Consider the following 27492-nt stretch of genomic DNA (forward strand, 5'->3'; position numbering starts at 1 on the left):
CACACAGCAGTTAAGCTGCATCACATTCCTCTTCCCCCAAGTCATCCTATTCTTTGCTCTCACAGTAGTGCTGAACTAATATAAAGTACGTGATCAATAATGTCTCCAATACACCACAGACGAACAGAGGGCATGGAGGTGTGGCTGTTTGCCCATGACTGGGTCAATGATAATCTGCTATAAACTGACAGTGAGCTGTTCATGTATGGGAAATGTTATTGAGGAGATGAGTGTAATACCAACCAACTCAGACACAGAATATTTCATTACCCAAATCAATAGAAAATCCTACACACTCTTGCATATGTACTGTATGTCTTCGTGACAAAGTGTTTCCTCACCACTGTGAAGTGAAGACCCCATAGAACACGGTGTTCTTCCAGTCTTCTGGGCTGGGCGTCAACACAAACATGTCCTGGATGATGTTGAAGGGGAAGCCATCGTCAGGCAGCGAACAGAGGAGCTGTGCTTTTAGGAAGGTGGTCCATTTCTTCTGCAGCACCCTCTCTCCTCCTTTGTCACCCTGTAATACAAATCAGAGCTTTGTTACAGTATATGGACCTGCAGTCACAGTAACCCAGTGTCCAGTAGAGGGCACAAGCATGTACGTTTAAACTCTAAATACAATAGTTGAAATGGTGAGAATGCATAATAATCTGATGTCATGGCAACCAACTTGCCTAAATATTATTATGGTTTACATTCTGCCTGGTGTACATGTTCTACACCTGTTGTCAAATACAGTTTGATTTGATATATGTAATGATATGTCTGAAACATTATTCTCTCGAAACGAGGCACTGTTTGAATTGGCATAAATTAGAACCAATATTGTAAAATCACCAGACTGAGTACAACGGATTGTGGCTATAACACATCTCCCCTGGGGCAGTGGAGTTCTAGGTCAAGAAAACAATATTAGACATCACAACTGGATGGAAGGAAAACACTGGGTCACTGGGGAGGCCAAATGCTTTCCAGTGAGAGAGAGAAAAGGACACTGCTCACACACAATGCCTCTCCACGGACACTACCACTCTGAACCTGTGCCTGTGGCACTACCCTGCCTGGTGGGCTGTGGTCATCTATGGGAGCATGATACTTGGTTGGCTTGAGAAGCTAAAAAAGCGGCACAACTTTTCCATTAAGAAATTATAAATTCACTTAGATCACTCCAAACTCGGCATGAAAGAGATTATTTGTGAGCCTTACAGCTATGAATGCTGTACCTATACAGATAGCTGGATGTACAGAGAATGTGTGGGGACATACAACGGGAAAAAAACGAATATAATTGTCTGTTTACATTCACTTGAGTCTGTGGCTCAGAGTGCAGCAATTACTCCAATTCTTGTCTGGGACATAGATCTGAGGAGATTGAAAAGGCTGAGGGAGGAACGGTAAGTCATCTTCACAGAGCACTGTTCAGAGGACTAAAAAGAAGCCAAAAGAAGTCTAGTCTACATAACCCAGAGCCCTGTAAGATGTGCCTTCATCTGAGTCCCCCTCTGCCCAACATTAATCAGAGGAAATGACATCAGTGAATGGTAAAGGGAAATGACACGTGACTAATGCTGAGTTTCAGAAGCAATTACTTGATGTATTAACCCAACCAGATAATGAGCTACATGTATTCCCTGCTCTGCTCCCCTGGGTCTACCTAGTTATTATTAAAACCAGAGAGAGTGTGTACCTAAAGTCTCTCCTTATGAATATTGGACAGAAAGTGCTCAATTCATTAACCCCTTACATAAGCCTCCCTTTCCAACATGCAGGTACTCATTGCTAGGTTGAATTTCCAGAGTTTCTGTAATAACAGTAATACCAGCTTGTTGTGTTTTTCTGTTTTCTGCACAGCTGTATACATCCACAATGCTCCACCCATCAAAAGTTTCATTTTCAGTATTATTGTAATTCTGTATTTTTGACAACGCCTTGTCTACAGTTTCACCAACACATATTGCACCATCCAAACCTTTACAAGGGGAATTCCCTAACAAGGACACTATAGTGGCGTGTATGGTGTGAGGATAAGAAAGACCAGGAGCTGTAGCTAAGATACTCTGTACACTGAGTTCAAATCTCCCCTGTGATTGGCCTGCACACCACCATCCTGTGTTTTATTTTAGAGGAGAATCAAGGGTGTGTCCTGCAGTCTCACTCTAACAGTGGCAGACACACTGGTTACCATTTGACTGCCACTCACTGTCAAGACATACACCTGCAGACAGCTACTGTAGAGAAGCCTTTCTGCTTGTAGTCTGCAGAGCCTGGGATGGATAGGCAGTCAAAATCCTATTACTAGAAGCTGTCTGCTGCCTGTTCGAAAAATATAAACAAGGAAACATATCCCTCCATTGGAACTGCAATGTATGGGGCCTCTTAAAATGCAAAAGATGCCTGTCGCTGCTAAGTGTAGACTGCTTTAATGAGTTTAGCTCATATGGCCGAGGTGGAAATTAAATTAAAAAGGCACAGAAACAATTGAAAATGACTTCTGAGCTGGCCCCAAAGCAGAGCTCTATTTCACGTCTCATCATGGTAAATATTTTCAAATTAAGTTTGATAATGGGCTTTGGTGGATTCATTACGTTTGTTTGTTATATGTGCGAGGACAAGGTGCTGCCTGCAGGAGGACTCAGTCACATAGCTCCTCCCTTCACTGTATGCACCTCACTCGATCCACTCTGGCAGCACTGCAATGGTACTGCTTATCTCTTCATAAAACAAAAAGGAAAGAAATGCAATATTACAAGATGCTTTCCCGGGAAGATTGACTGCTGGAAATGCAAAGCCTGGGAGGAGGGGTGTTGCCCATAAAACTGTCAGCTAGTATTTCACACGGTGTTTGGATTGGCCGTTCTACAGCTGGGATAAACAAGAGGCCATGACCATGCTGTCAAAGTGAGGGCAGATTCACTTTCATTAAATTATTGTGGAGAAGAAGTATCACTCAACAATAGACCGGTGGAATAATGATTGGAAACCATTCCTTTCAGGTTCAAATTCTGGAAACTGAAGTAAAGTGTTCCGGCTGCTCGTAGTACACCCTTGTCTGCAGGTAAGTGCAGGAAAGAGGTGGAGAAGGAATTTTAGGTCTGCTGTGAATCCTAGCTGAACGCTAATATTTTCTGAAATCTGATAAGATTGGAGGAGGAGGGACCAAACAGGGGGAACTCACAGGAGGAATGTTTTTCTGTAACACGAACCCCTGTGTCCCTCCCACCCTGTGAAACCAACCACTTCCACCCTTAAATCCCCCACCTCACACACACATGCATACACCACATAGAAGTGTACACACACACACACACACACTCTTCTCCCACTCTGATAGAGTCCATTAAAGTGTGTCTAGATTGGTGGGGGTGAGGAGAGCCTTGCTCAAGGGGAAAAGACACTCTTTAGACAGGCCATCTCCGTCGAAGCATCACTCACCTTACACACGCGAGCGATGCGTGACACAATGGTTTTGTCAAAAAAATCTAACTCTTTTCCCGCTTCGCTGAAGAAGAAGTAAATCTTATCGTCGTCACCTACTGGGTTGCCTTTGGGCAGGCTCTCCTGGATGTAGGCAGAGCCCACAAAGGCTGGGTCTGGAACAACAACAAAGAAACCACAGGGTGAAATGTAAACCTAGAACTATGCACTCTAGCACACGGACATGCCTTTTACATCCACAAACGTCTTCTGGTGATTCAGCGATTTTGCAACAGGAATAGTGGTAACTACTGCATGTTGAACATGACAAAATACCATGGAAACGCCTATAGTTCTTCAAAGCTACGGTCATTTTCATTTATCATGTCCAGCCTGAGGTCTTCAAATACTGATTGTATGTTTAGGGGGAAACTATTTATGTGTGCATGTTTACCTTATCAGCTAGCTTCATATACAAACAGTAGACCATGACATGAAGCAGTTACCAGATAGCTTACTGCCTGAAGACCTGAACTTACCTTGGAGCCAGTTCAAGGAGTTTTCTGTTTTCAGGGCAGCGCCTTGGCCCAGGCTCTTGTAAATGATAGGTTCATTTCCTTGGAAATTACTGACCGTACCAGCATACAGTTCTCCATCTATAATGTAAGGAACGATAAGATGAAGACAAACAATATCTGGACCTAGAGAAGGAGCCTCTGTCACTCATAACAAACCCTGGAATCTAGGAGGGAAGTGTTGTCTGCTAGTATATTTACAGTATGGAAGACACTAAGGATGGTAAAATATACATTGCAGCTACTGTATATAAAATATTTTATAATTGATAAATCAGTAATTAAGTATGTCTACATTATGTTATACAGTATGTATTGTGTACACAGTCATATAGAAGCCAAACATATTTCCCTGACAGTAAATAAGTGACCCATATAGTGATCCTACCGGCCATGATGGCAGTGGACTTGTACTCAGGGTTGAAAGGGCAGCGGCTGCGTCCGTCCTCTGTCACTATCTCTCCAGTCTGGCTTCTCACCAGGGTGAAGTCAGCTGTGTTCTGGAGAGGACCCAGAGAGAAAGAGAGCCTTGAGGAGAAGTAGGGCTGTAATCTACACTGACAATTCCCACTGCCTGCTGGCCACTCTGTTCGCTACTACAGCGCTGTAGCACAAATTCTGGGGCGGGAACCAGTATGTGGTCACAGTCGGTCACTTTGGGGTGGGTCAAACCACAGGGTGTGGTTTGATGTGGGTGTCTCTTGTGTGTGTTCGCAGGTGGGAGGAGTTAGCTAAATCATTTTGCCAATTAGCTTCAGCGGCTGTAGCGCAACCGTGGGAAAATTGGTTTGACTTTGGATAGCATATCTCTGGGGCTGTTTAGGGACCGTCAATAAATTACACAATGTAAATGGGACAGTATGTTCATGTTGCACAACTTTTAGTAATCTCATTAAATGCTTTCAATATTTGTATATGAAAATGTATAGATGGTTTGAAGTTTTTAAGTCATTGACATTTGAAGCTATTGACCTTTTAAAATATTGTCCGATGTACACTGTGCAATTTACTGATGGCCCCTAACCAGCCCCATAGGGATATCGAATGTCAAACCAAATTGACCATGGGCATTACAATTGGGTCGTGTGCAGCTGCGCTCCGAATGTATGATTATGTGCGTGCTGCCAAACTCTTACGCTACCCTTCATTTTTTCCATTATCTTGCAAATCTCAGTTTTGGATGAGACGGACTTTATGACCAAATTTATCCTATTTTCACTTTGTAGTACATTATTACACTATAATAAATATTTGGACTCATATTTATGCCACATAGGCCATTTTCAAATGAGAAATAGCTTTTTAGGGGCTGTCGCTCTTTATTAAGTAAATGTTATTATACAATTCCTTTTAAAAGCGATCTGGTGATGGGGAAGATGAGGAGTGCTGCTTACAGAAGGAATGGACATAACTTTCTATACTGTACTTTATATCTCTCTGTGTGGGCTGAGACTCAATGGTTGTGATAAGAGAGACACAACCTAAAGTTAAGCCAAGATACTTCCCCTCCTCCCTTAATGTATCCCCCCCATATTGAAGTAGTATGAAGGGGAAAGGGACACACATTTGAGATGTTCTTTGACTGTCAATATTTTTAAATGGAAATGTCAATGTTATTCTGAATTGCCTCAGAGACTTGTCTCTCCATCAGCAGAACACTTTTAAAGATGCACTTCCTCTCAAATCTATGAGTTCTAAAACATCTTCATACAACCCAGAGCCACACATGCTCACTAAGCATCGATAAGGGGTATAATTGGAATATGCTGATTTCAGGTGAAAAAATATGCAGTCTCCAGGGGGATAATCTCATGGAGAAGAAAATATGTACCTTGATTGACAGAGTGAATTACAAGGCTAATTACATCTCTCTACAACACAGGCATGGTGGTTCTCTCTACAGCACACAGGCATGGTGGTTCTCTACAACACACAGGCATGGTGGTTCTCTCTACAGCACACAGGCATGGTGGTTCTCTCTACAGCACACAGGCATGGTGGTTCTCTCTACAACACACAGGCATGGTGGTTCTCTCTACAACACACAGGCATGGTGGTTCTCTCTACAACACACAGGCATGGTGGTTCTCTCTACAACACACAGGCATGGTGGTTATCTCTACAACACACAGGCATGGTGGTTCTCTCTACAACACACAGGCATGGTGGTTCTCTCTACAGCACACAGGCATGGTGGTTCTCTCTACAACACACAGGCATGGTGGTTCTCTCTACAACACACAGGCATGGTGGTTCTCTCTACAACACACAGACATGGTGGTTCTCTACAACACACAGGCATGGTGGTTCTCTCGACAGCACACAGGCATGGTGGTTCTCTCTATAACACACAGGCATGGTGGTTCTCTCTACAACACACAGACATGGTGGTTCTCTACAACACACAGGCATGGTGGTTCTCTCGACAGCACACAGCCATGGTGGTTCTCTCGACAACACACAGGCATGGTGGTTCTCTCTACAACACACAGGCATGGTGGTTCTCTCTACAACACAGAGGCATGGTGGTTCTCTCTACAACACACAGACATGGTGGTTCTCTGCAACACACAGACATGGTGGTTCTCTACAACACACAGACATGGTGGTTCTCTACAGCACACAGGCATGGTGGTTCTCTCTACAGGACACAGGTATGGTGGTTCTCTCTACAGGACACAGGCATGGTGGTTCTCTCTACAACACACAGGCATGGTGGTTCTCTGCAACACACAGACATGGTGGTTCTCTACAACACACAGACATGGTGGTTCTCTACAACACACAGACATGGTGGTTCTCTCTACAGCACACAGGCATGGTGGTTCTCTCTACAACACACAGGCATGGTGGTTCTCTACAACACACAGGCATGGTGGTTCTCTCTACAACACACAGGCATGGTGGTTCTCTACAACACACAGGCATGGTGGTTCTCTACAGCACACAGGCATGGTGGTTCTCTCTACAGCACACAGGCATGGTGGTTCTCTCTACAGCACACAGGCATGGTGGTTCTCTCTACAGCACACAGGCATGGTGGTTCTCTACAACACACAGGCATGGTGGTTCTCTACAACACACAGGCATGGTGGTTCTCTCTACAGCACACAGGCATGGTGGTTCTCTCTACAACACACAGGCATGGTGGTTCTCTACAACACACAGGCATGGTGGTTCTCTCTACAACACACAGGCATGGTGGTTCTCTCTACAACACACAGGCATGGTGGTTCTCTACAACACACAGGCATGGTGGTTCTCTCTACAGCACACAGGCATGGTGGTTCTCTCTACAACACACAGGCATGGTGGTTCTCTCTACAGCACACAGGCATGGTGGTTCTCTCTACAGCACACAGGCATGGTGGTTCTCTCTACAACACACAGGCATGGTGGTTCTCTCTACAACACACAGGCATGGTGGTTCTCTCTACAACACACAGGCATGGTGGTTCTCTCTACAACACACAGGCATGGTGGTTCTCTCTACAACACACAGGCATGGTGGTTCTCTCTACAGCACACAGGCATGGTGGTTCCTCTACAACACACAGGCATGGTGGTTCTCTCTACAACACACAGGCATGGTGGTTCTCTACAACACACAGGCATGGTGGTTCTCTCTACAACACACAGGCATGGTGGTTCTCTCTACAACACACAGGCATGGTGGTTCTCTCTACAACACACAGGCATGGTGGTTCTCTCTACAACACACAGGCATGGTGGTTCTCTCTACAACACACAGGCATGGTGGTTCTCTCTACAACACACAGGCATGGTGGTTCTCTCTACAACACACAGGCATGGTGGTTCTCTCTACAGCACACAGGCATGGTGGTTCTCTCTACAGCACACAGGCATGGTGGTTCTCTCTACAACACACAGGCATGGTGGTTCTCTCTACAACACACAGGCATGGTGGTTCTCTCTACAACACACAGGCATGGTGGTTCTCTACAACACACAGGCATGGTGGTTCTCTCTACAGCACACAGGCATGGTGGTTCTCTCTACCGCACACAGGCATGGTGGTTCACTCTACAACACACAGGCATGGTGGTTCTCTCTACAACACACAGGCATGGTGGTTCTCTCTACAACACACAGGCATGGTGGTTCTCTCTACAACACACAGGCATGGTGGTTCTCTACAGCACACAGGCATGGTGGTTCTCTCTATAACACACAGGCATGGTGGTTCTCTCTAAAGCACACAGGCATGGTGGTTCTCTCTACAGCACACAGGCATGGTGGTTCTCTACAACACACAGGCATGGTGGTTCTCTACAACACACAGGCATGGTCGTTCTCTCTACAACACACAGGGATGTTGGTTCTCTACAACACACAGGCATGGTGCTTCTCTCTACAGCACACAGGCATGGTGGTTCTCTCTACAACACACAGGCATGGTGGTTCTCTCTACAACACACAGGCATGGTGGTTCTCTCTACAACACACATGCATGGTGGTTCTCGCTACAATACACAGGCATGATGGTTCTCTACAACACACAGACATGGTGGTTCTCTCTACAGCACACAGGCTTGGTGGTTCTCTCTACAACACACAGGCATGGTGGTTCTCTGCAACACACAGACATGGTGGTTCTCTCTACAGCACACAGGCATGGTGGTTCTCTCTACAACACACAGGCATGGTGGTTCTCTGCAACACACAGACATGGTGGTTCTCTCTACAGCACACAGGCATGGTGGTTCTCTCTACAGCACACAGGCATGGTGGTTCTCTCTACAGCACACAGGCATGGTGGTTCTCTACAACACACAGGCATGGTGGTTCTCTCTACAACACACAGGCATGGTGGTTCTCTCTACAACACACAGGCATGGTGGTTCTCTACAACACACAGGCATGGTGGTTCTCTCTACCGCACACAGGCATGGTGGTTCTCTCTACAGCACACAGGCATGGTGGTTCTCTCTACAGCACACAGGCATGGTGGTTCTCTCTACAGCACACAGGCATGGTGGTTCTCTCTACAGCACACAGGCATGGTGGTTCTCTCTACAGCACACAGGCATGGTGGTTCTCTCTACAACACACAGGCATGGTGGTTCTCTCTACAACACACAGGCATGGTGGTTCTCTCTACAGCACACAGGCATGGTGGTTCTCTCTACAACACACAGGCATGGTGGTTCTCTCTACAACACACAGGCATGGTGGTTCTCTCTACAACACACAGGCATGGTGGTTCTCTCTACAACACACAGGCATGGTGGTTCTCTCTACAACACACAGGCATGGTGGTTCTCTCTACAACACACAGGCATGGTGGTTCTCTCTACAACACACAGGCATGGTGGTTCTCTCTACAACACACAGGCATGGTGGTTCTCTCTACAACACACAGGCATGGTGGTTCTCTCTACAGCACACAGGCATGGTGGTTCTCTCTACAACACACAGGCATGGTGGTTCTCTCTACAGCACACAGGCATGGTGGTTCTCTCTACAGCACACAGGCATGGTGGTTCTCTACAACACACAGGCATGGTGGTTCTCTACAACACACAGGCATGGTCGTTCTCTACAACACACAGGGATGGTGGTTCTCTACAACACACAGGCATGGTGCTTCTCTCTACAGCACACAGGCATGGTGGTTCTCTCTACAACACACAGGCATGGTGGTTCTCTCTACAACACACAGGCATGGTGGTTCTCTCTACAACACACAGGCATGGTGGTTCTCTCTACAGCACACAGGCATGGTGGTTCTCTCTACAGCACACAGGCATGGTGGTTCTCTCTACAACACACAGGCATGGTGGTTCTCTCTACAACACACAGGCATGGTGGTTCTCTCTACAACACACAGGCATGGTGGTTCTCTCTACAGCACACAGGCATGGTGGTTCTCTCTACAGCACACAGGCATGGTGGTTCTCTCTACAACACACAGGCATGGTGGTTCTCTGTACAAAACACAGGCATGGTGGTTCTCTCTACAAAACACAGGCATGGTGGTTCTCTACAGCACACAGGCATCGTGGTTCTCTCTACAGCACACAGGCATGGTGGTTCTCTACAACACACAGGCATGGTGCTTCTCTCTACAGCACACAGGCATGGTGGTTCACTCTACAACACACAGGCATGGTGGTTCTCTCTACAACACACAGGCATGGTGGTTCTCTCTACAACACACAGGCATGGTGGTTCTCTACAGCACACAGGCATGGTGGTTCTCTCTACAACACACAGGCATGGTGGTTCTCTCTACAGCACACAGGCATGGTGGTTCTCTCTACAGCACACAGGCATGGTGGTTCTCTACAACACACAGGCATGGTGGTTCTCTCTACAACACACAGGCATGGTGGTTCTCTCTACAGCACACAGGCATGGTGGTTCTCTCTACAACACACAGGCATGGTGGTTCTCTCTACAACACACAGGCATGGTGGTTCTCTCTACAACACACAGGCATGGTGGTTCTCGCTACAACACACAGGCATGATGGTTCTCTACAACACACAGACATGGTGGTTCTCTCTACAGCACACAGGCTTGGTGGTTCTCTCTACAACACACAGGCATGGTGGTTCTCTGCAACACACAGACATGGTGGTTCTCTACAACACACAGACATGGTGGTTCTCTACAACACACAGGCATGGTGGTTCTCTCTACAGCACACAGGCATGGTGGTTCTCTCTACAACACACAGGCATGGTGGTTCTCTACAGCACACAGGCATGGTGGTTCTCTCTACAACACACAGGCATGGTGGTTCTCTCTACAAGCACACAGGCATGGTGGTTCTCTCTACAGCACACAGGCATGGTGGTTCTCTACAACACACAGGGATGTTGGTTCTCTACAACACACAGGCATGGTGCTTCTCTCTACAGCACACAGGCATGGTGGTTCTCTCTACAACACACAGGCATGGTGGTTCTCTCTACAACACACAGGCATGGTGGTTCTCTCTACAACACACATGCATGGTGGTTCTCGCTACAACACACAGGCATGATGGTTCTCTACAACACACAGACATGGTGGTTCTCTCTACAGCACACAGGCTTGGTGGTTCTCTCTACAACACACAGGCATGGTGGTTCTCTGCAACACACAGACATGGTGGTTCTCTACAACACACAGACATGGTGGTTCTCTACAACACACAGACATGGTGGTTCTCTCTACAGCACACAGGCATGGTGGTTCTCTCTACAACACACAGGCATGGTGGTTCTCTACAACACACAGGCATGGTGGTTCTCTCTACAACACACAGGCATGGTGGTTCTCTCTACAACACACAGGCATGGTGGTTCTCTCTACAACACACAGGCATGGTGGTTCTCTCTACAGCACACAGGCATGGTGGTTCTCTCTACAACACACAGGCATGGTGGTTCTCTCTACAACACACAGGCATGGTGGTTCTCTCTACAACACACAGGCATGGTGGTTCTCTCTACAGCACACAGGCATGGTGGTTCTCTCTACAGCACACAGGCATGGTGGTTCTCTCTACAGCACACAGGCATGGTGGTTCTCTCTACAACACACAGGCATGGTGGTTCTCTCTACAGCACACAGGCATGGTGGTTCTCTCTACAGCACACAGGCATGGTGGTTCTCTCTACAACACACAGGCATGGTGGTTCTCTCTACAACACACAGGCATGGTGGTTCTCTCTACAACACACAGGCATGGTGGTTCTCTCTACAACACACAGGCATGGTGGTTCTCTCTACAGCACACAGGCATGGTGGTTCTCTCTACAGCACACAGGCATGGTGGTTCTCTCTACAACACACAGGCATGGTGGTTCTCTCTACAACACACAGGCATGGTGGTTCTCTCTACAACACACAGGCATGGTGGTTCTCTCTACAACACACAGGCATGGTGGTTCTCTACAACACACAGGCATGGTGGTTCTCTCTACAACACACAGGCATGGTGGTTCTCTCTACAACACACAGGCATGGTGGTTCTCTCTACAACACACAGGCATGGTGGTTCTCTCTACAACACACAGGCATGGTGGTCTCTCTACAGCACACAGGCATGGTGGTTCTCTCTACAACACACAGGCATGGTGGTTCTCTCTACAGCACACAGGCATGGTGGTTCTCTCTACAGCACACAGGCATGGTGGTTCTCTCTACAACACACAGGCATGGTGGTTCTCTCTACAACACACAGGCATGGTGGTTCTCTCTACAACACACAGGCATGGTGGTTCTCTCTACAGCACACAGGCATGGTGGTTCTCTCTACAGCACACAGGCATGGTGGTTCTCTCTACAACACACAGGCATGGTGGTTCTCTCTACAACACACAGGCATGGTGGTTCTCTCTACAACACACAGGCATGGTGGTTCTCTACAGCACACAGGCATGGTGGTTCTCTCTACAGCACACAGGCATGGTGGTTCTCTACAACACACAGGCATGGTGGTTCTCTCTACAGCACACAGGCATGGTGGTTCTCTCTACAACACACATGCATGGTGGTTCTCGCTACAACACACAGGCATGATGGTTCTCTACAACACACAGACATGGTGGTTCTCTCTTCCACACACAGGCTTGGTGGTTCTCTCTACAACACACAGGCATGGTGGTTCTCTGCAACATACAGACATGGTGGTTCTCTACAACACACAGACATGGTGGTTCTCTACAACACACAGACATGGTGGTTCTCTCTACAGCACACAGGCATGGTGGTTCTCTCTACAACACACAGGCATGGTGGTTCTCTACAGCACACAGGCATGGTGGTTCTCTCTACAACACACAGGCATGGTGGTTCTCTCTAAAGCACACAGGCATGGTGGTTCTCTCTACAGCACACAGGCATGGTGGTTCTCTACAACACACAGGGATGTTGGTTCTCTACAACACACAAGCATCGTGCTTCTCTCTACAGCACACAGGCATGGTGGTTCTCTCTACAACACACAGGCATGGTGGTTCTCTCTACAACACACAGGCATGGTGGTTCTCTCTACAACACACATGCATGGTGGTTCTCGCTACAACACACAGGCATGATGGTTCTCTACAACACACAGACATGGTGGTTCTCTCTACAGCACACAGGCTTGGTGGTTCTCTCTACAACACACAGGCATGGTGGTTCTCTGCAACACACAGACATGGTGGTTCTCTACAACACACAGACATGGTGGTTCTCTACAACACACAGGCATGGTGGTTCTCTCTACAACACACAGGCATGGTGGTTCTCTACAACACACAGGCATGGTGGTTCTCTACAACACACAGGCATGGTGGTTCTCTATACAACACACAGGCATCGTGGTTCTCTACAACACACAGGCATGGTGGTTCTCTCTACAGCACACAGGCATGGTGGTTCTCTCTACAGCACACAGGCATGGTGGTTCTCTCTACAACACACAGGCATGGTGGTTCTCTCTACAACACACAGGCATGGTGGTTCTCTCTACAACACACAGGCATGGTGGTTCTCTCTACAGCACACAGGCATGGTGGTTCTCTCTACAGCACACAGGCATGGTGGTTCTCTCTACAACACACAGGCATGGTGGTTCTCTCTACAAAACACAGGCATGGTGGTTCTCTCTACAAAACACAGGCATGGTGGTTCTCTACAGCACACAGGCATCGTGGTTCTCTCTACAGCACACAGGCATGGTGGTTCTCTCTACAGCACACAGGCATGCTGGTTCTCTCTACAACACACAGGCATGGTGGTTCTCTCTACAAAACACAGACATGGTGGTTCTCTACAGCACACAGGCATGGTGGTTCTCTCTACAGCACACAGGCATGGTGGTTCTCTCTACAGCACACAGGCATGGTGGTTCTCTCTACAGCACACAGGCATGGTTGTTCTCTCTAAAGCACACAGGCATGGTGGTTCTCTACACAGCACACAGCCATGGTGGTTCTGTACAACACACAGGCATGGTGGTTCTCTACAACACACAGGCATGGTGGTTCTCTCTACAGCACACAGGCATTGTGGTTCTCTGCAACACACAGACATGGTGGTTCTCTACAACACACAGACATGGTGGTTCTCTACAGGACACAGGCATGGTGGTTCTCTCTACAGGACACAGGCATGGTGGTTCTCTCTACAGGACACAGGCATGGTGGTTCTCTCTACAGGACACAGGCATGGTGGTTCTCTCTACAACACACAGGCATGGTGGTTCTCTGCAACACACAGACATGGTGGTTCTCTACAACACACAGACATGGTGGTTCTCTCTACAGCACACAGGCATGGTGGTTCTCTCTACAACACACAGGCATGGTGGTTCTCTCCAACACACAGGCATGGTGGTTCTCTCTACAACACACAGGCATGGTGGTTCTCTCTACAACACACAGGCATGGTGGTTCTCTACAGCACACAGGCATGCTGGTTCTCTCTACAACACACAGGCATGGTGGTTCTCTCTAAAGCACACAGGCATGGTGGTTCTCTCTACAGCACACAAGGATGGTGGTTCTCTACAACACACAGGCATGATGGTTCTCTACAACACACAGGCATGGTCGTTCTCTCTACAACACACAGGGATGTTGGTTCTCTACAACACACAGGCATGGTGCTTCTCTCTACAGCACACAGGCATGGTGGTTCTCTCTACAACACACAGGCATGGTGGTTCTCTCTACAACACACAGGCATGGTGGTTCTCTCTACAACACACAGGCATGGTGGTTCTCTCTACAGCACACAGGCATGGTGGTTCTCTCTACAGCACACAGGCATGGTGGTTCTCTCTACAACACACAGGCATGGTGGTTCTCTCTACAACACACAGGCATGGTGGTTCTCTCTACAACACACAGGCATGGTGGTTCTCTCTACAGCACACAGGCATGGTGGTTCTCTCTACAGCACACAGGCATGGTGGTTCTCTCTACAACACACAGGCATGGTGGTTCTCTGTACAAAACACAGGCATGGTGGTTCTCTCTACAAAACACAGGCATGGTGGTTCTCTACAGCACACAGGCATCGTGGTTCTCTCTACTGCACACAGGCATGGTGGTTCTCTACAACACACAGGCATGGTGGTTCTCTCTACAACACACAGGCATGGTGGTTCTCTCTACAACACACAGGCATGGTGGTTCTCTACAGCACACAGGCATGGTGGTTCTCTCTACAACACACAGGCATGGTGGTTCTCTCTACAGCACACAGGCATGGTGGTTCTCTCTACAGCACACAGGCATGGTGGTTCTCTACAACACACAGGCATGGTGGTTCTCTACAACACACAGGCATGGTCGTTCTCTCTACAACACACAGGGATGTTGGTTCTCTACAACACACAGGCATGGTGCTTCTCTCTACAGCACACAGGCATGGTGGTTCTCTCTACAACACACAGGCATGGTGGTTCTCTCTACAACACACAGGCATGGTGGTTCTCTCTACAACACACAGGCATGGTGGTTCTCTCTACAGCACACAGGCATGGTGGTTCTCTCTACAGCACACAGGCATGGTGGTTCTCTCTACAACACACAGGCATGGTGGTTCTCTCTACAACACACAGGCATGGTGGTTCTCTCTACAACACACAGGCATGGTGGTTCTCTCTACAGCACACAGGCATGGTGGTTCTCTCTACAGCACACAGGCATGGTGGTTCTCTCTACAACACACAGGCATGGTGGTTCTCTGTACAAAACACAGGCATGGTGGTTCTCTCTACAAAACACAGGCATGGTGGTTCTCTACAGCACACAGGCATCGTGGTTCTCTCTACAGCACACAGGCATGGTGGTTCTCTACAACACACAGGTATGGTGCTTCTCTCTACAGCACACATGCATGGTGGTTCACTCTACAACACACAGGCATGGTGGTTCTCTCTACAACACACAGGCATGGTGGTTCTCTCTACAACACACAGGCATGGTGGTTCTCTACAGCACACAGGCATGGTGGTTCTCTCTACAACACACAGGCATGGTGGTTCTCTCTACAGCACACAGGCATGGTGGTTCTCTCTACAGCACACAGGCATGGTGGTTCTCTACAACACACAGGGATGTTGGTTCTCTACAACACACAGGCATGGTGCTTCTCTCTACAGCACACAGGCATGGTGGTTCTCTCTACAACACACAGGCATGGTGGTTCTCTCTACAACACACAGGCATGGTGGTTCTCTCTACAACACACATGCATGGTGGTTCTCGCTACAACACACAGGCATGATGGTTCTCTACAACACACAGACATGGTGGTTCTCTCTACAGCACACAGGCTTGGTGGTTCTCTCTACAACACACAGGCATGGTGGTTCTCTGCAACACACAGACATGGTGGTTCTCTACAATACACAGAAATGGTGGTTCTCTACAACGCACAGACATGGTGGTTCTCTCTACAGTCTCTACAACACACAGGCATGGTGGTTCTCTCTACAGCACACAGGCATGGTGGTTCTCTCTACAACACACAGGCATGGTGGTTCTCTACAGCACACAGGCATGGTGGTTCTCTCTACAACACACAGGCATGGTGGTTCTCTCTAAAGCACACAGGCATGGTGGTTCTCTCTACAGCACACAGGCATGGTGGTTCTCTACAACACACAGGGATGTTGGTTCTCTACAACACACAGGCATCGTGCTTCTCTCTACAGCACACAGGCATGGTGGTTCTCTCTACAACACACAGGCATGGTGGTTCTCTCTACAACACACAGGCATGGTGGTTCTCTCTACAACACACATGCATGGTGGTTCTCGCTACAACACACAGGCATGATGGTTCTCTACAACACACAGACATGGTGGTTCTCTCTACAGCACACAGGCTTGGTGGTTCTCTCTACAACACACAGGCATGGTGGTTCTCTGCAACACACAGACATGGTGGTTCTCTACAACACACAGACATGGTGGTTCTCTACAACACACAGGCATGGTGGTTCTCTCTACAACACACAGGCATGGTGGTTCTCTACAACACACAGGCATGGTGGTTCTCTACAACACACAGGCATGGTGGTTCTCTACAACACACAGGCATGGTGGTTCTCTACAACACACAGGCATGGTGGTTCTCTCTACAGCACACAGGCATGGTGGTTCTCTCTACAGCACACAGGCATGGTGGTTCTCTCTACAACACACAGGCATGGTGGTTCTCTCTACAACACACAGGCATGGTGGTTCTCTCTACAACACACAGGCATGGTGGTTCTCTCTACAGCACACAGGCATGGTGGTTCTCTCTACAACACACAGGCATGGTGGTTCTCTCTACAACACACAGCTCTCTACAGCACACAGGCTTGGTGGTTCTCTCTACAACACACAGGCATGGTGGTTCTCTGACAACACACAGGCATGGTGGTTCTCTCTACAACACACAGGCATGGTGGTTCTCTACAAAACACAGGCATGGTGGTTCTCTCTACAACACACAGGCATGGTGGTTCTCTACAACACACAGGCATGGTGGTTCTCTACAACACACAGGCATGGTGGTTCTCTCTACAACACACAGGCATGGTGGTTCTCTACAACACACAGGCATGGTGGTTCTCTGCCGCACACAGGCATGGTGGTTCTCTCTACAGCACACAGGCATGGTGGTTCTCTCTACAGCACACAGGCATGGTGGTTCTCTCTACAGCACACAGGCATGGTGGTTCTCTCTACAGCACACAGGCATGGTGGTTCTCTCTACAACACACAGGCATGGTGGTTCTCTCTACAACACACAGGCATGGTGGTTCTCTCTACAGCACACAGGCATGGTGGTTCTCTCTACAGCACACAGGCATGGTGGTTCTCTCTACAACACACAGGCATGGTGGTTCTCTCTACAACACACAGGCATGGTGGTTCTCTCTACAACACACAGGCATGGTGGTTCTCTCTACAGCACACAGGCATCGTGGTTCTCTCTACAGCACACAGGCATGGTGGTTCTCTCTACAGCACACAGGCATGCTGGTTCTCTCTACAACACACAGGCATGGTGGTTCTCTCTACAAAACACAGGCATGGTGGTTCTCTACAGCACACAGGCATGGTGGTTCTCTCTACAGCACACAGGCATGGTGGTTCTCTCTACAGCACACAGGCATGGTGGTTCTCTCTACAGCACACAGGCATGGTGGTTCTCTCTACAGCACACAGGCATGGTGGTTCTCTCTACAGCACACAGGCATGGTGGTTCTCTCTACAGCACACAGGCATGGTGGTTCTCTACAACACACAGGCATGGTGGTTCTCTACAACACACAGGCATGGTGGTTCTCTCTACAACACACAGGCATGGTGGTTCTCTCTACAGGCACACAGGCATGGTGGTTCTCTCTACAGCACACAGGCATGGTGGTTCTCTCTACAACACACAGGCATGGTGGTTCTCTCAACACACAGCATGGTGGTTCTCTACAACACACAGGCATGGTGGTTCTCTACAACACACAGGCATGGTGGTTCTCTCTACAGCACACAGGCATGGTGGTTCTCTCTACAACACACAGGCATGGTGGTTCTCTCTACAACACACAGGCATGGTGGTTCTCTCTACAGCACACAGGCATGGTGGTTCTCTCTACAACACACAGGCATGGTGGTTCTCTACAACACACAGACATGGTGGTTCTCTACAACACACAGGCATGGTGGTTCTCTCTACAGCACACAGGCATGGTGGTTCTCTCTACAGCACACAGGCATGGTGGTTCTCTCTACAGCACACAGGCATGGTGGTTCTCTCTACAACACACAGGCATGGTGGTTCTCTCTACAACACACAGGCATGGTGGTTCTCTCTACAACACACAGGCATGGTGGTCTCTCTACAACACACAGGCATGGTGGTTCTCTCTACAGCACACAGGCATGGTGGTTCTCTCTACAGCACACAGGCATGGTGGTTCTCTCTACAACACACAGGCATGGTGGTTCTCTCGGACAAAACACAGGCATGGTGGTTCTCTACAACACACAGGCATGGTGGTTCTCTACAGCACACAGGCATGGTGGTTCTCTACAGCACACAGGCATGGTGGTTCTCTCTACAGCACACAGGCATGGTGGTTCTCTCTACAGCACACAGGCATGGTGGTTCTCTCTACAACACACAGGCATGGTGGTTCTCTCTACAACACACAGGCATGGTGGTTCTCTCTACAACACACAGGCATGGTGGTTCTCTCTACAACACACAGGCATGGTGGTTCTCTCTACAACACACAGGCATGGTGGTTCTCTCTACAGCACACAGGCATGGTGGTTCTCTCTACAACACACAGGCATGGTGGTTCTCTCTACAGCACACAGGCATGGTGGTTCTCTCTACAGCACACAGGCATGGTGGTTCTCTCTACAACACACAGGCATGGTGGTTCTCTCTACAACACACAGGCATGGTGGTTCTCCTACAACACACAGGCATGGTGGTTCTCTACAACACACAGGCATGGTGGTTCTCTCTACAGCACACAGGCATGGTGGTTCTCTCTACAACACACAGGCATGGTGGTTCTCTCTACAACACACAGGCATGGTGGTTCTCGCTACAACACACAGGCATGGTGGTTCTCTACAACACACAGGCATGGTGGTTCTCTCTTCCACACACAGGCATGGTGGTTCTCTCTACAACACACAGGCATGGTGGTTCTCTCGACAACACACAGGCATGGTGGTTCTCTACAACACACAGACATGGTGGTTCTCTCTAACACACAGGCATGGTGGTTCTCTCACGCACAGGCATGGTGGTTCTCTCTACAGCACACAGGCATGGTGGTTCTCTCTACAACACACAGGCATGGTGGTTCTCTACAGCACACAGGCATGGTGGTTCTCTCTACAACACACAGGCATGGTGGTTCTCTCTAAAGCACACAGGCATGGTGGTTCTCTCTACAGCACACAGGCATGGTGGTTCTCTACAACACACAGGGATGTTGGTTCTCTACAACACACAGGCATCGTGCTTCTCTCTACAGCACACAGGCATGGTGGTTCTCTCTACAACACACAGGCATGGTGGTTCTCTCTACAACACACAGGCATGGTGGTTCTCTCTACAACACACATGCATGGTGGTTCTCGCTACAACACACAGGCATGATGGTTCTCTACAACACACAGACATGGTGGTTCTCTCTACAGCACACAGGCTTGGTGGTTCTCTCTACAACACACAGGCATGGTGGTTCTCTGCAACACACAGACATGGTGGTTCTCTACAACACACAGACATGGTGGTTCTCTACAACACACAGGCATGGTGGTTCTCTCTACAACACACAGGCATGGTGGTTCTCTACAACACACAGGCATGGTGGTTCTCTACAACACACAGGCATGGTGGTTCTCTATACAACACACAGGCATCGTGGTTCTCTACAACACACAGGCATGGTGGTTCTCTCTACAGCACACAGTCATGGTGGTTCTCTCTACAGCACACAGGCATGGTGGTTCTCTCTACAACACACAGGCATGGTGGTTCTCTCTACAACACACAGGCATGGTGGTTCTCTCTACAACACACAGGCATGGTGGTTCTCTCTACAGCACACAGGCATGGTGGTTCTCTCTACAGCACACAGGCATGGTGGTTCTCTCTACAACACACAGGCATGGTGGTTCTCTCTACAAAACACAGGCATGGTGGTTCTCTCTACAAAACACAGGCATGGTGGTTCTCTACAGCACACAGGCATCGTGGTTCTCTCTACAGCACACAGGCATGGTGGTTCTCTCTACAGCACACAGGCATGCTGGTTCTCTCTACAACACACAGGCATGGTGGTTCTCTCTACAAAACACAGACATGGTGGTTCTCTACAGCACACAGGCATGGTGGTTCTCTCTACAGCACACAGGCATGGTGGTTCTCTCTACAGCACACAGGCATGGTGGTTCTCTCTACAGCACACAGGCATGGTTGTTCTCTCTAAAGCACACAGGCATGGTGGTTCTCTACACAGCACACAGCCATGGTGGTTCTCTACAACACACAGGCATGGTGGTTCTCTACAACACACAGGCATGGTGGTTCTCTCTACAGCACACAGGCATGGTGGTTCTCTGCAACACACAGACATGGTGGTTCTCTACAACACACAGACATGGTGGTTCTCTACAGGACACAGGCATGGTGGTTCTCTCTACAGGACACAGGCATGGTGGTTCTCTCTACAGGACACAGGCATGGTGGTTCTCTCTACAGGACACAGGCATGGTGGTTCTCTCTACAACACACAGGCATGGTGGTTCTCTGCAACACACAGACATGGTGGTTCTCTACAACACACAGACATGGTGGTTCTCTCTACAGCACACAGGCATGGTGGTTCTCTCTACAACACACAGGCATGGTGGTTCTCTCCAACACACAGGCATGGTGGTTCTCTCTACAACACACAGGCATGGTGGTTCTCTCTACAACACACAGGCATGGTGGTTCTCTACAGCACACAGGCATGCTGGTTCTCTCTACAACACACAGGCATGGTGGTTCTCTCTAAAGCACACAGGCATGGTGGTTCTCTCTACAGCACACAGGCATGGTGGTTCTCTACAACACACAGGCATGATGGTTCTCTACAACACACAGGCATGGTCGTTCTCTCTACAACACACAGGGATGTTGGTTCTCTACAACACACAGGCATGGTGCTTCTCTCTACAGCACACAGGCATGGTGGTTCTCTCTACAACACACAGGCATGGTGGTTCTCTCTACAACACACAGGCATGGTGGTTCTCTCTACAGCACACAGGCATGGCGGTTCTCTCTACAGCACACAGGCATGGCGGTTCTCTCTACAGCACACAGGCATGGTGGTTCTCTCTACAACACACAGGCATGGTGGTTCTCTCTACAACACACAGGCATGGTGGTTCTCTCTACAACACACAGGCATGGTGGTTCTCTCTACAGCACACAGGCATGGTGGTTCTCTCTACAGCACACAGGCATGGTGGTTCTCTCTACAACACACAGGCATGGTGGTTCTCTGTACAAAACACAGGCATGGTGGTTCTCTCTACAAAACACAGGCATGGTGGTTCTCTACAGCACACAGGCATCGTGGTTCTCTCTACAGCACACAGGCATGGTGGTTCTCTACAACACACAGGCATGGTGGTTCTCTCTACAACACACAGGCATGGTGGTTCTCTCTACAACACACAGGCATGGTGGTTCTCTACAGCACACAGGCATGGTGGTTCTCTCTACAACACACAGGCATGGTGGTTCTCTCTACAGCACACAGGCATGGTGGTTCTCTCTACAGCACACAGGCATGGTGGTTCTCTACAACACACAGGCATGGTGGTTCTCTACAACACACAGGCATGGTCGTTCTCTCTACAACACACAGGGATGTTGGTTCTCTACAACACACAGGCATGGTGCTTCTCTCTACAGCACACAGGCATGGTGGTTCTCTCTACAACACACAGGCATGGTGGTTCTCTCTACAACACACAGGCATGGTGGTTCTCTCTACAACACACAGGCATGGTGGTTCTCTCTACAGCACACAGGCATGGTGGTTCTCTCTACAGCACACAGGCATGGTGGTTCTCTCTACAACACACAGGCATGGTGGTTCTCTCTACAACACACAGGCATGGTGGTTCTCTCTACAACACACAGGCATGGTGGTTCTCTCTACAGCACACAGGCATGGTGGTTCTCTCTACAGCACACAGGCATGGTGGTTCTCTCTACAACACACAGGCATGGTGGTTCTCTGTACAAAACACAGGCATGGTGGTTCTCTCTACAAAACACAGGCATGGTGGTTCTCTACAGCACACAGGCATCGTGGTTCTCTCTACAGCACACAGGCATGGTGGTTCTCTACAACACACAGGTATGGTGCTTCTCTCTACAGCACACATGCATGGTGGTTCACTCTACAACACACAGGCATGGTGGTTCTCTCTACAACACACAGGCATGGTGGTTCTCTCTACAACACACAGGCATCGTGGTTCTCTACAGCACACAGGCATGGTGGTTCTCTCTACAACACACAGGCATGGTGGTTCTCTCTACAGCACACAGGCATGGTGGTTCTCTCTACAGCACACAGGCATGGTGGTTCTCTACAACACACAGGGATGTTGGTTCTCTACAACACACAGGCATGGTGCTTCTCTCTACAGCACACAGGCATGGTGGTTCTCTCTACAACACACAGGCATGGTGGTTCTCTCTACAACACACAGGCATGGTGGTTCTCTCTACAGCACACAGGCATGGTGGTTCTCTCTCCAACACACAGACATGGTGGTTCTCTGCAACACACAGACATGGTGGTTCACTCTACAACACACAGGCATGGTGTTTCTCTCTACAACACACAGGCATGGTGGTTCTCTCTCCAACACACAGGCATGGTGCTTCTCTCTACAGCACACAGGCATGGTGGTTCTCTCTACAACACACAGGCATGGTGGTTCTCTCTACAACACACATGCATGGTGGTTCTCGCTACAATACACAGGCATGATGGTTCTCTACAACACACAGACATGGTGGTTCTCTCTACAGCACACAGGCTTGGTGGTTCTCTCTACAACACACAGGCATGGTGGTTCTCTGCAACACACAGACATGGTGGTTCTCTACAACACACAGACATGGTGGTTCTCTACAACACACAGACATGGTGGTTCTCTCTACAGCACACAGGCATGGTGGTTCTCTACAACACACAGGCATGGTGGTTCTCTATACAACACACAGGCATGGTGGTTCTCTACAACACACAGGCATGGTGGTTCTCTACAACACACAGGCATGGTGGTTCTCTACACAGCACACAGCCATGGTGGTTCTCTACAACACACAGGCATGGTGGTTCTCTACAACACACAGGCATGGTGGTTCTCTCTACAACACACAGGCATGGTTGTTCTCTCTACAACACACAGGCATGGTGGTTCTCTCTACAACACACAGGCATGATGGTTCTCTGCAACCCACAGACATGGTGGTTCTCTACAACACACAGACATGGTGGTTCTCTACAACACACAGACATGGTTGTTCTCTCTACAGCACACAGGCATGGTGGTTCTCTCTCCAACACACAGACATGGTGGTTCTCTGCAACACACAGACATGGTGGTTCTCTACAACACACAGACATGGTATTTCTCTCTACAACACACAGACATGGTGGTTCTCTCTACAGCACACAGGCATGGTGGTTCTCTACAACACACAGGCATGGTGGTTCTCTATACAACACACAGGCATGGTGGTTCTCTACAACACACAGGCATGGTGGTTCTCTACAACACACAGGCATGGTGGTTCTCTACACAGCACACAGCCATGGTGGTTCTCTACAACACACAGGCATGGTGGTTCTCTACAACACACAGGCATGGTGGTTCTCTCTACAACACACAGGCATGGTTGTTCTCTCTACAACACACAGGCATGGTGGTTCTCTCTACAACACACAGGCATGATGGTTCTCTGCAACCCACAGACATGGTGGTTCTCTACAACACACAGACATGGTGGTTCTCTACAACACACAGACATGGTTGTTCTCTCTACAGCACACAGGCATGGTGGTTCTCTCTCCAACACACAGACATGGTGGTTCTCTGCAACACACAGACATGGTGGTTCTCTACAACACACAGACATGGTATTTCTCTCTACAACACACAGGCATGGTGGTTCTCTCTACAACACACAGGCATGGTGGTTCTCTCTACAACACACAGGCATGGTGGTTCTCTCTACAACACACAGGCATGGTGGTTCTCTCTACAACACACAGGCATGGTGGTTCTCTCTACAACACACAGGCATGGTGGTTCTCTACAGCGCACAGGCATGGTGGTTCTCTCTACAACACACAGGCATGGTGGTTCTCTCTAAAGCACACAGGCATGGTGGTTCTCTCTACAGCACACAGGCATGGTGGTTCTCTACAACACACAGGGATGTTGGTTCTCTACAACACACAGGCATGGTGCTTCTCTCTACAGCACACAGGCATGGTGGTTCTCTCTACAACACACAGGCATGGTGGTTCTCTCTACAACACACAGGCATGGTGGTTCTCTCTACAACACCCAGGCATGGTGGTTCTCTCTACAACACACATGCATGGTGGTTCTCGCTACAACACACAGGCATGATGGTTCTCTACAACACACAGACATGGTGGTTCTCTCTACAGCACACAGGCTTGGTGGTTCTCTACAGCACACAGGCATGGTGGTTCTCTACAACACACAGACATGGTGGTTCTCTACAACACACAGACATGGTGGTTCTCTCTACAACACACAGGCATGGTGGTTCTCTCTACAACACACAGGCATGGTGGTTCTCTCTACAACACACAGGCATGGTGGTTCTCTACAACACACAGACATGATGGTTCTCTACAACACACAGACGTGATGGTTCTCTACAACACACAGACATGGTGGTTCTATCTACAACACACAGACATGGTTGTTCTCTCTACAACACACATACATGGTGGTTCTCTACAACACACAGGCATGGTGGTTCTCTACAACACACAGGCATGGTGGTTCTCTACAGCACACAGGCATGGTGGTTCTCTACAACAAACAGGCATGGTGGTTCTCTACAACACACAGGCATGATGGTTCTCTCTACAGCACACATGCACGATGGTTCTCTCTTCAGCACACAGGCACGGTGGTTCTCTATACAACACACAGGCATGGTGGTTCTCTACAACACACAGGCATGGTGGTTCTCTCTACAGCACACAGGCATGGTGGTTCTCTCTACAGCACACAGGCATGGTGGTTCTCTCTACAGCACACAGGCATGGTGGTTCTCTCTAAAGCACACAGGCATGGTGGTTCTCTCTACAGCACACAGGCATGGTGGTTCCCTACAACACACAGGCATGGTGGTTCTCTACAACACACAGGCATGGTGGTTCTCTCTACAACACACAGGCATGTTGGTTCTCTGCAACACGCAGGCATGGTGCTTCTCTCTACAGAACACAGGCATGGTGGTTCTCTCTACAACACACAGGCATGGTGGTTCTCTACAGCACACAGACATGTTGGTTCTCTCTATAGCACACAGGCGTGGTGGTTCTCTCTAAAGCACACAGGCATGGTGGTTCTCTACAACACACAGGCATGATGGTTCTCTCTATAGCACACAGGCGTGGTGGTTCTCTCTAAAGCACACAGGCATGGTGGTTCTCTACAACACACAGGCATGGTGGTTCTCTCTACAACACACAGGCATGATGGTTCTCTCTACAACACACAGGCATGCTGGTTCTCTCTACAACACACAGGCATGGTGGTTCTCTACAGCACACAGACATGGTGGTTCTCTACAGCACACATGCATGGTGGTTCTCTACAACACACAGGCATGGTGGTTCTCTGCAACACACAGACATGGTGGTTCTCTACAACACACAGACGTGATGGTTCTCTACAACACACAGACATGGTGGTTCTATCTACAACACACAGACATGGTTGTTCTCTCTACAACACACATACATGGTGGTTCTCTACAACACACAGGCATGGTGGTTCTCTACAACACACAGGCATGGTGGTTCTCTACAGCACACAGGCATGGTGGTTCTCTACAACAAACAGGCATGGTGGTTCTCTACAACACACAGGCATGATGGTTCTCTCTACAGCACACATGCACGATGGTTCTCTCTTCAGCACACAGGCACGGTGGTTCTCTATACAACACACAGGCATGGTGGTTCTCTACAACACACAGGCATGGTGGTTCTCTCTACAGCACACAGGCATGGTGGTTCTCTCTACAGCACACAGGCATGGTGGTTCTCTCTACAGCACACAGGCATGGTGGTTCTCTCTAAAGCACACAGGCATGGTGGTTCTCTCTACAGCACACAGGCATGGTGGTTCCCTACAACACACAGGCATGGTGGTTCTCTACAACACACAGGCATGTTGGTTCTCTGCAACACGCAGGCATGGTGCTTCTCTCTACAGAACACAGGCATGGTGGTTCTCTCTACAACACACAGGCATGGTGGTTCTCTAAAGCACACAGACATGTTGGTTCTCTCTATAGCACACAGGCGTGGTGGTTCTCTCTAAAGCACACAGGCATGGTGGTTCTCTACAACACACAGGCATGATGGTTCTCTCTATAGCACACAGGCGTGGTGGTTCTCTCTAAAGCACACAGGCATGGTGGTTCTCTACAACACACAGGCATGGTGGTTCTCTCTACAACACACAGGCATGATGGTTCTCTCTACAACACACAGGCATGCTGGTTCTCTCTACAACACACAGGCATGGTGGTTCTCTACAGCACACAGACATGGTGGTTCTCTACAGCACACATGCATGGTGGTTCTCTACAACACACAGGCATGGTGGTTCTCTGCAACACACAGACATGGTGGTTCTCTACAACACACAGTCATGGTGGTTCTCTACAA

General features: G+C 48.9%; 1 protein-coding gene across 1 annotated transcript in view; it reads right to left on the reverse strand.

Annotated features, from left to right (window-relative positions):
* LOC106573467 (semaphorin-4B) overlaps positions 1-27492 on the reverse strand; it is a 105913-nt gene that overhangs the window by 12511 nt on the left and 65910 nt on the right. Inside the window, exons 6-9 of the mRNA XM_014148544.3 lie at positions 4384-4495; positions 3960-4076; positions 3439-3596; positions 342-523 (exon numbers count right to left, since the gene is read on the reverse strand). Coding sequence (XP_014004019.1) covers positions 342-523; positions 3439-3596; positions 3960-4076; positions 4384-4495 — 569 coding nt within the window. The remainder of the gene's footprint in view (positions 1-341; positions 524-3438; positions 3597-3959; positions 4077-4383; positions 4496-27492) is intronic.

This window comes from Salmo salar, chromosome 16, assembly GCF_965601325.2.
Source record: "Salmo salar chromosome 16, fSalSal1, whole genome shotgun sequence".
In the NCBI taxonomy this organism is placed as follows: domain Eukaryota; kingdom Metazoa; phylum Chordata; class Actinopteri; order Salmoniformes; family Salmonidae; genus Salmo; species Salmo salar.